The following is a 9,977-nucleotide window of genomic DNA, read 5'->3' as shown; positions in this document are numbered from 1 at the left end:
ACCGCACATTCTTGGTGCAGTGGTCACTTTACAAGTATAAATGTTTGTAGAGTGTGAGGGAGGCAAAGGTCGGATTCAAGTCTCCAACAGAGAGTTTCACACACATATACACTTAGATTAGGTTATAGTACAAATTCTATCTTATATATATATATATATAAAATGACTATTCATAAGGAATGATTATTCTCTGTAATAAAAATATAACCAAACTACCGAATAATTAAACTATAGAAATAATTATTACATTATAGTATATATTATAATTTTCCAAACATACCCTAAATAATATTACCTTTTTTATCAATAAATAAAGGAAAGGGAAGAGGATGAAGAAAAGTACAAAAATAACAATGCCCAATGTAGCAATGTTTTTCTAACCGACTAGAGAGAGAGAAACTAAGCGTTGAACCGGAAGTGTTGACTAAGATTTGATTAGGTGTTGAAAATTAGAATATATATCCGAATTCCATTCTCTCCTAATTTTTTTTTTTAGAATCATTCTCTTCAAATATCTAAAAGAAAAACGACATATTTTGTGGTCAATTTCGGAATCTAATACATATAACACATCATAATATTTTTCCACATGCTCTGAATTTTCCCTCAATTCTTAATTCTTACTAGTAATAATTTAGTTTTCTTATTCTCTAAAGTCTAGAGTAATTTAATTTTTTTATAAATATATTTTCTTCTGGTTATTTATTAAATTATATCTATAGTTCGGAAATGTATGCATAATATAATAGAACATATATGTAAACCACATATTGAAAAGAAAAAAAAAATTTACATAAACTTAAAAATAAAATATAAAAACTTCGGAATTTGCACGGATCGTGTGAGATAAGGCTGGTTATAAGTGGGGGATTAAACATTAAAGGCAATGATGGTTAGTGACCATCCAAGGCTTGATAGATTGTTTCTCCACAAAAAAAAAAAGGCTTGATAGATAGACATTTCTTTCTTGCCTTTCCAAGTTCCTTCCTTAAAACAAGTGCACCCACAATCCAACAAAAACAGCAACAAGTAACTGCAACGGAAGCACCCTTTTCTATTTCATTTTGGTAAAACAAAAAATAGCAATAACGAAAACAAAAACACCCTCTCTCTCTCTCTCTCTAACATTTTATTTTTTATTTTTTTACTTTCTGAAAACAGAAAAAAAAAAACAAAAAAAATAAAACAATCTTTCTTCTCTGTTCTAAACCAACTGATCAGTAAAACCCATTTCTCGTTTTCGTTTCTAGTCCTCAAAAAGCATGGAGCTTCGGAGATCATCAGCCCTGAGAGTCCTGCTAGGGTTTCTGGTGTTGTCTCTGATAGCCTCTTCATCTCTGGGGAGATTTGTGGTGGAGAAGAACAGCTTGATGGTGACATCTCCAGACAAAATCAAAGGGAAGCACGACAGTGCCATTGGCAACTTTGGGATACCTCAGTATGGGGGTAGCATGGCTGGTACTGTGGTGTACCCAAAAGAGAACCAAAAGGGTTGCAAAAGCTTTGATGGGTTTGGGATTTCGTTCCAAGCCAAGTCAGGATCTTTACCCACCTTCGTTTTGGTCGATCGTGGAGGTAAAAGTACAACCTCCTTTTTTTTTTTTTTTTGGTGTGGTTTTCGGTTATTTTGGTTGTTACAGTCAGGTTTGAGATATGGTTGGTTTGTTTTCGTTGATTAGGTGATACCCTTTTTGGTGATTTGGATTAATTTGTGTTTTTGAGCTCTTTTTGGTTGATTTTAGAGATACCCTTTTGATAGTTTTGGTGAATTTACGTGTTACAATGAGTTGTGGATTCATTTGGGTCGTTTTTGGTTGATTGAGGATGTACCTTTCAGTAATTTGGGTCAATTTGTGTTATTTTATTTTATTGGTTGATTCAAGAGCCATTCTTTCCGTAGTTTTGATTGATTTGCTTGTTATTGTGAGGTTTGAGGTTCAATTTGTTTGTTTGGGGTAGCTGGGTTGATTGGGGAGATGCCCTTCTGGTCATTTGGATCAATTTTCTCTTTTGGAGCTCTTTTTTGTTGATTCAGGACACATCCTTTATTCATACTGCTCGCTATTGTGAGTCAAGTTCAAATGGTTTGAGTTGGTTTGTTGAGGAGGTACCATCCTGGAAAATGCCTTCTAAAAAAAAAAAAAAAAAGAAAAAAAGTTAAAAGCCATTTATCGCTGATTTTAGTGGTACCCTTCTCATAAGTTGTTATTACGATTTTTTTATGTTCAATTAGTTTGTTTCATTGGTTGAGAGGTTGTCCATTTGTTTAATTTGGATATATATCCTTGTTTTTCGCTATTTTGAACAAATTCAGCCCATAAATTTTTTATTTCCTATACTCCAAATCTCACTTTGCTGCATTTTGAGTCTGACTTGAGGCCTAGATCCCCCCCCCCCCTCCCCCCCGCCGCCCGCCCACCCGCCTCCCCTTTTTTCTTTAGATAAGTACTAAATCCATAGTTAATCACTCCACTAAGTACTGGAATTTCAGGTTTTTCTGGAAGTGGTTATAGTGTAATAAAACAGTTCTCAATTTATATAATATTACACTTGCTGATCAAAAACTGTCGGAAATTAGGTAACTTTTCATATTGAGGTTTCAGGTTTAGTTGGCATGTCCTGGTTCATCAATGAGGTACCGTTTGAGAATTTGGATTACTATGCTTTTAAAAGGAACAATTTGCTAGGTTTGTCCTGGTTCATTGGTGAGGTACCCTTTAAGAATTTGGATTACTTTGCTTTGCAAAGGAACAAATTTGCTAATCATATTTGATATTTTCTGACCCTGATGCTTGAGATTTATTCTTACTCTGGTACTGTGAATTTGGTTGTCCTTGAACATGCTCTTCTTAAAACTATTCTTACTCTGTATTATGTTATTTTCTAGATTGCTTCTTCGCTTTGAAGGTCTGGAATGCCCAGAATGCTGGGGCTTCTGCAGTTCTTGTTGCAGATGATATTGATGAAGCATTGATAACGATGGACTCTCCTGAAGCAGATGGTTCCTCTGTAAAGTACATTGAGAACATAACAATACCATCTGCATTCATTGAAAAAGGCTTTGGTGAAACATTAAAGAAAGCTGTCGCTTCTGGGGAAATGGTCAATGTGAATCTTGACTGGAGAGAAGCTGTTCCACATCCAGATGATCGTGTGGAATATGAATTGTGGACCAACAGTAATGATGAATGTGGGGTTAAATGTGACATGTTGATGGAATTTGTGAAGGATTTTAAGGGTGCAGCACAGATACTTGAGAAAGGGGGTTACACTCAATTCACACCCCATTATATTACTTGGTACTGTCCCCAGGCATTCACATTAAGCAGACAGTGCAAGTCCCAGTGCATCAATCATGGAAGATATTGTGCTCCTGATCCTGAACAGGACTTCAGCTCAGGTTATGATGGCAAAGATGTGGTTCAAGAGAACTTAAGGCAGCTATGTGTTTTTAGAGTGGCAAATGAGACCAAGAAGCCTTGGCTGTGGTGGGACTACGTTACTGATTTTCAAATTAGATGTCCTATGAAAGATAAAAAATACAACAAGGAATGTGCTGATGGTGTTATTAAATCGCTTGGTAAAGGAATTATTATATCATCTGTTATGTAAAGAACACTTGGTACCTAATGATGAATGATTTTTAAAAGTTGATGTGATTGCTGCACAGGTCTTGATATTAAAAAGATTGATGACTGTATGGGGGACCCTCATGCCGATTCCGAAAATCCTGTTCTAAAAGAAGAGCAAGATGCTCAAGTATTGTTTTCTTACCTACTCACTTTCTGTTTAACAGCTTTTAAAGTATTTCATTGAAATATTTTAATTGTCTTAAGGGTATTTGCAGTGACTTTATGCAATCCTTTGAAATTGATGATCATGGTTCAGTTATGTCTGTTTAACAATAATACTTGTGTAGGTTGGGAAAGGATCCAGAGGGGATGTAACCATATTGCCTACCCTTGTTGTCAATAACCGACAGTATCGAGGTTTGCTTGTGTGCTTCTATTTCTTAGATAACAACCTGGTGTTTCCCTTTCTAACACATGTTCTTGCAGGTAAGTTGGAGAAAAGTGCAGTTCTGAAGGCCATCTGTTCTGGTTTTGAGGAAACTACCGAACCAGCTGTTTGTTTGAGTGATGGTATGTCTTTCTTGGTTTTTTGGTGCTAAGTTAAAAATAAGTAGATCTCTTGGATGATTTGACTTCTTTATATTGGACTTGAGTACAAGAATGGGTTAAAATGTGGCAGATGTGGAGACAAATGAGTGCCTGGATAATAATGGTGGTTGCTGGCTAGACAAAGCAGCCAATCTCACAGCCTGCAAGGTAGGAATCAAAATGTATTGGCTACTCAGGTTTCTATGATGTTACTTGTTAAGAAACAAAAATGTCCCACAAACAATTCTGTTTCAATTTTTTTTTTTTTTTTTGATAGATAAACAATTCTGTTTCATTTATGTACTGTTTTTCGTCCTCTTTCCCCTCCCCTCCTTTAAGTTCATTTAGTATTCTTGGTTATAGTTTGTCTCCTAATTGACTTTTGTGTTGAGTTTCTTTAGGATACATTTCGTGGAAGGGTATGTGAGTGCCCATTGGTGGATGGTGTGCAGTTCAAAGGAGATGGTTACACCAAATGTGAAGGTAAATTCAAATGCTGTAGTTGTTTTCATAAAACTTAACCAGGGTGGTAATGAAATCTAGTGAATGCTCTTTCTGAAAATTGTGGGGGTGAGGGGGGGAAGGGGGTAATCTTCTGATTTATCGAACATGTGGAGTGTGGACACAATAACGTATGATGCTTTTTTTTTTTGATAAGTAAAACTACATCTTTTGATAAATATTATGCAAATAAGCAATTCCCAAACAGATACCTAGGCTCATTTTTGATAATGTATGATGCTTTTGCAAGTTTAATGGAACTTTTTTATGACCATGTGGTAAGTGTTGATTGTTACATTTTAGAACTTTTTGTTCTTGTGATAAACCTTTATATTGTGTAATATATCATTGAATGAATGATCTCCTTATTTTCCTGTAAATAATTGGCTGTTACTTTGGGTTCCATAAAGTAACAGTCAGTTCTTATTAAATATATTTTTCTTCCCAAAAATAACTTTTCACAAAATGTACAGCATGAAAGGTATAGAATCTTGAAGCATACACAATATTGGGGCTGTACAAGATATTTTTTTGGGGGTTGGGGGGGGAGTGGGTTAAGGGTAGGGGTAGGTGGTTTTTTTTTTTTTTTTTTTTTTTTTTTTTTTTTTTAAGAATGAGGTGAAAAATAAAATAAAAAGATAGAGATGAGGGGGGGGGGGGGGTGGATGAGTGAAGTTGAATTGGGAGTCCAGCATTTCTTGTTCATTTAGCAAACTATGGCATTTATTGTTGTTTGCACCCAACCATTACTCTTTCATTATCCACTGGGATTGTTAATCAAACTGACAAATCACTGAACTATGTGATCACAAGATGGCACAGTAGTACACTCTAGATGAAAAAACATACTGTATGAATAAATGGTTCTGTAACCATCTAGGGGAACACAAGAATCAGGGAAAGAGAAAGGTATTTATTCATTGGTTGGAGATTAGAAGCTGTCCAGTGTTTCCTATAATATTTGAAAACATTTGCATATAGCTTCAGTTTTCTCTGCAAGACAGTGGACAAATCCTTGGGATAATTAAGATACAGCAGTTGAGAATGGGTATTTAAGTATTTAACATTGACACTCCCTAAACAAAAGGGTAATTTTAGAGAACAAAAAGTGCCACAACAATGATAGGTTTTTTTTTTTTTAAATCTTAGTGAATGGTATTTTAATTCTTTGGTGTAGCCAAGGTTGTTAAAATAGTGATATGGATCACAGGATCATGCCCAAATTTAACAAATAATCCACATAGGTCCTAAACCTCACAATTTGGTAGGATCTGTGGGATCATAAGCTTGGTTCAGGTATTGAAATAACAAACTTTAAAAAAGGTAGTTCTTCAATTGTGGCAAGTGACAAGCTATGGTTTCCGACAGTTCATAATCCAGGCTGGAGCCGTAGATGCGAATGATATTTGTGTCACACATTATGTAGAGGCAGCTGAAATAGTACAGGTGAATCCATGAATAATACCAAAAATAAGTTGAATAGTAAAATAAGTTTGCAAAAATAATCAATGCCAAACACACTAGTTTTGTATATGTTACTATTATTAATTATTTTAATATTTTAGTTTCTAATCAAGAAAATGTTGGAAATATATTTAAATTTTCAAACATCTTAGAATTCTGAGTTTTCATTGTTAAAAGTATCTTTCTTTTTGGCTTCAAGCAAGTGGACCTGGGAGGTGCAAGATAAATAATGGAGGTTGTTGGCATGATTCCCGAGATGGACACTCGTTCTCTGCTTGTTCAGTAAGTAACCTCCAATTTCTTTTCTTGCCTCCCCCTTCTCTTTATTTCTCTCTCTCTCTTGTTTGTGGTTAATATTCTCATCATTTTTTTTTTTGAGAACAGGATAATGGGAAGCTTGAATGTCAGTGTCCTACGGGATTTAAAGGTGATGGTGTCAAAAGCTGTGAAGGTAAGAGATGCTCTGACTTTTTGTATGTAGATTTCCTCCCATGATACAAACTAAGTTAATGATCAGAAGGAAATTCAATATCTAAGAGCCTTAATTATCCATAACAGTGTGTTATGCAAGGCTTGTTCCATAAATAGAATTGTAGGTCCCAATTTTTTCTTCATTGAGGGGATGTAATATGAGTGAATTATTATATGCTTTTTTTATTTTTTATTTTTTATTTTTTATCTCTTTCTTATGATTTGGGGGGTGGGTGGGGGGGGGGGGGGGTTGCGGGGGAATCAATATGGCCATACATGAGTTAAAAATATATGAGACTCGTATTTATGGTACAGCTGCACTAAATCTTGGAACCAATCAACTTCTAAATTGCAAATCATATTGCCATACACTTGTAACCAATGCCTTTTTGTTTGATGGTTTCAATTTTAAAATAACAAGGATGGGGAACTTGCCAGCAGTGATTTTGAATGTCTCATTTAGTGGGTTTAAATCCTACACTTGTTTATTTGAAATCCTGGTGTAGCCCGACTATTGATGTGATCAAGATAGTTCCTTTTCTTTTAGATTAAGGGTATTTCTAGATTTTCACTCCTTTTCTATATGCTGGTTGCGCTAATTGTACCGGAACATGGGGATTTGACTAATTTTGTTTGTTTTGGAACAATGTTTGGGATGGAGAAAACTGATATCAAGTGTTGTCAAACAGCCTTTTTTTTAGTTGTCTTTTTCAAAATTCTTTTTCCTTATACAGATATTGATGAATGTAAAGAGAAGAAAGCCTGTCAGTGCCCTGAGTGTAGCTGCAAGAATACCTGGGGAAGCTACGAATGCACTTGCAGTGGGGATCTTTTGTATATCATGGAACATGATACCTGTATCAGTGAGTCTAGCTTCATCCTTTATGAATCATATCTTTATGCTTAGAAGTTGGCTACACACAATCGTGCTTGTATAAATACCTTTTTTGTCATCTGCAGCTAAGAGGGCCAATGAGACAAAATCTGCTTGGGCTGCTGTTTGGGTCATATTGATAGGCTTGGCTATGGCTGGTGGTGGAGCATATCTTGTGTACAAATATAGATTACGGGTAAGCTTGTTGCATTATATTTATGTATATTGACTTCATATGTTTATGTTGATTCTGAAACCTTTACTTACTCTGGTGCTACTATTAATTTAGCTAGTATTAGTTTCTGCTTCTATCAACTGCAATGATGAGATTGGTAAAATGTGTAGTATTATACTAGGGTGTATTTGGAAGTAGTCATAGAAAAGTAGTTATTATATTAATGCTTAAAAAAACTTATCAAATCTGCTGTAGCACATTGGCAATTCTCATGTATTTATAATACGCAACATTTTAAAGCTTTGTAATTTTGATACGCAACATTTTAACCCAAAAGTAGCATTGTATTCTTTATGCATGATTATTATTCAGTTATTAGTTTGAATATTTTATGATATTCAACAGACTACTACTAGTCAGGGTTCCATTGGGCCAAAACTTATCCCAAAAAGAAACCTTTTGTTTACTGTACTTCAACATGTCCATTTTTTAATTATCATAAATTATTTTTCTTAAGGTTACTTGAAAACCAATGGCTTTGTAGCCAAATGGTATTTTTACTCCCTTTAAAGGAGGTCTGAGGTGTTGACCTACCTTAAGTGTGTTATTTGTGAGGGTTTATGGAATTATATAGGACAAGGGGTACTTCTATTGTTTGTTCGATTATTATTATTATTAAGAAGGTGACGTAAATAAAAATTTACACTTACCTGGTTTCGACTTCTATTTGTTTATGGTTTTAGAAGATCTATTAGGAGGCTCCTTTTAGAAACTAGATTTTAGGTTCATGCTACAGCGATAAATTCTAAAAATGGTTCAAGGAGTTAATTGTTAGGTATTAAGCTTTATTTTCTATTGGGTTAACATATTCAAGTTGTTGATTTTTTATTGTTGTTTCTACAGCAATACATGGATTCTGAAATCAGAGCTATAATGGCACAGTATATGCCTCTAGACAGTCAAGCTGAAATACCGAACCATGTCAATGATGAACAAGCATAAAAAGTGAAATTTCACCCTTCAGTTTTTTAAGGATTTCAGGTGATGATGCATTGGTACACCCATCTTTATCCAGTCTCGAATTTTGAAAGTGGATCTTATATTCTTGTAACATATGCTGGATAATAAAAAAAAATTCAGAGTAGAAATTGTATTGTTGTTTGTTAGCAGTGTAACATGCTGAACATTTTAAGGGTTGGGAACAGATTGCAAAGCATCTAGGAAGCTCGTTTCCATCCTGAAAAATCTTGTCCCCTAACTTAAATATCAACTCTGTAATTTATTTATACCTTTAAGAGACGCCATTCTCTTAATTATATAGTTCTTTGTTCTTAGGTTAATTAAGATTTTTGTATAACCCATAAAGCAGTTCCTCTTAAGTTTTGCCCTATTGTATGAGATTCATTAACTGTGACCTCTTTTTTTATATGTATTAGGTGTGACCTTTTATATTGTTCATTGGCTTGTCAAATACTCACATATGTCTAATTTATTGAGAGACTTCGATGCTTAGAATATTTTGCCTAAATAAGTGTATATGCAGATTTGGGTTTTAATATGATTAATGATCACATAATCTTAATTTCATTTGGATAATTGAACAAATACTAATTCAGCCCAAAACTATTTGAAGCTATGAACATGAAGTACCTGTACACCAGAAGCTTCCTAAATATTGAATCTGATGCATATGTTTAGAGGAAATGATAGTAGCACGTGGTAACCTTAGTTCCTTGTGAAAAGATTGCCTCACCTACTCTAAATGTAAATCTGTTGCTCATTTATGCCTTTCCTCGTGGTTGAGCTTTTTTGCTCATTAATTTTAAGTTTCATTTATTTGTATTTCCAACATTTCGGTTTAAGAAGACTAGAAACAAGCCATATATTTTCATGGTATTTTGTTTCTCAAAAAAAAAAAAAAAAAAAATTCATGGTATTTTCAACTCACAATTTCAATTGTTTGCACGCCTGTGTCACACATTGGTGTGCAACAAGTATTACCTTTTTAGTAATAAATATTGTTTGATAGTGAATTGGTTTTTATGGGATTTTTGACTTACCATTTCAATTATTTGTACACTTGTGTGCATACATGGATGTGCAACAAATATCACCGTTTCAATAATAAATATATGTTTGATAGTGAATTGGTTGTCATGGTGGAGGTGATGATAGTGACTACACGGGGTTGATGGGAAACTTGGTCAGAAAATCAGTAGTATGGATTATGGTTGGTGGGGTGGCTGTATGGTGATGCACGGTGGTCGTTTCTATGTAGTTTGAGTTGGTTCAGTTAATTAGTCTTTTGACGTTGAGATTAGTTGACCCTTCA

At 34.5% G+C, this 9,977-nt stretch overlaps 1 protein-coding gene across 1 annotated transcript; it reads left to right on the top strand.

Annotated features, from left to right (window-relative positions):
• Positions 1-949: 949 nt before the first annotated feature.
• LOC126707562 (vacuolar-sorting receptor 3-like) lies at positions 950-8,985 on the top strand. Its single transcript, XM_050407282.1, has 12 exons — positions 950-1,575; positions 2,888-3,580; positions 3,671-3,759; positions 3,920-3,989; positions 4,059-4,142; positions 4,252-4,328; positions 4,562-4,643; positions 6,325-6,407; positions 6,510-6,576; positions 7,331-7,459; positions 7,557-7,666; positions 8,549-8,985. Exons 1-12 carry the CDS (start codon positions 1,263-1,265, stop codon positions 8,645-8,647), a joined length of 1,896 nt encoding a protein of 631 aa, XP_050263239.1. The 5' UTR covers positions 950-1,262; the 3' UTR covers positions 8,648-8,985.
• The last annotated feature ends 992 nt before the right edge of the window (positions 8,986-9,977 follow it).

Source organism: Quercus robur, chromosome 11 (assembly GCF_932294415.1).
Source record: "Quercus robur chromosome 11, dhQueRobu3.1, whole genome shotgun sequence".
Lineage (NCBI taxonomy): Eukaryota > Viridiplantae > Streptophyta > Magnoliopsida > Fagales > Fagaceae > Quercus > Quercus robur.
Note: the sequence above shows the minus strand (reverse complement) of the source record. Positions and strands in the feature narration are given on the sequence as shown.

Bases quoted from the DNA above. Each gene is read 5' to 3' on its own strand.
- LOC126707562 (XM_050407282.1), top strand. From the start codon at position 1,263: ATGGAGCTTCGGAGATCATCAGCCCTGAGAGTCCTGCTAGGGTTTCTG. The intron at 3,990-4,058 runs GTTTGCTTGTGT...ATGTTCTTGCAG, and splicing joins CAATAACCGACAGTATCGAG to GTAAGTTGGAGAAAAGTGCA. The intron at 6,577-7,330 runs GTAAGAGATGCT...TTCCTTATACAG, and splicing joins TGGTGTCAAAAGCTGTGAAG to ATATTGATGAATGTAAAGAG.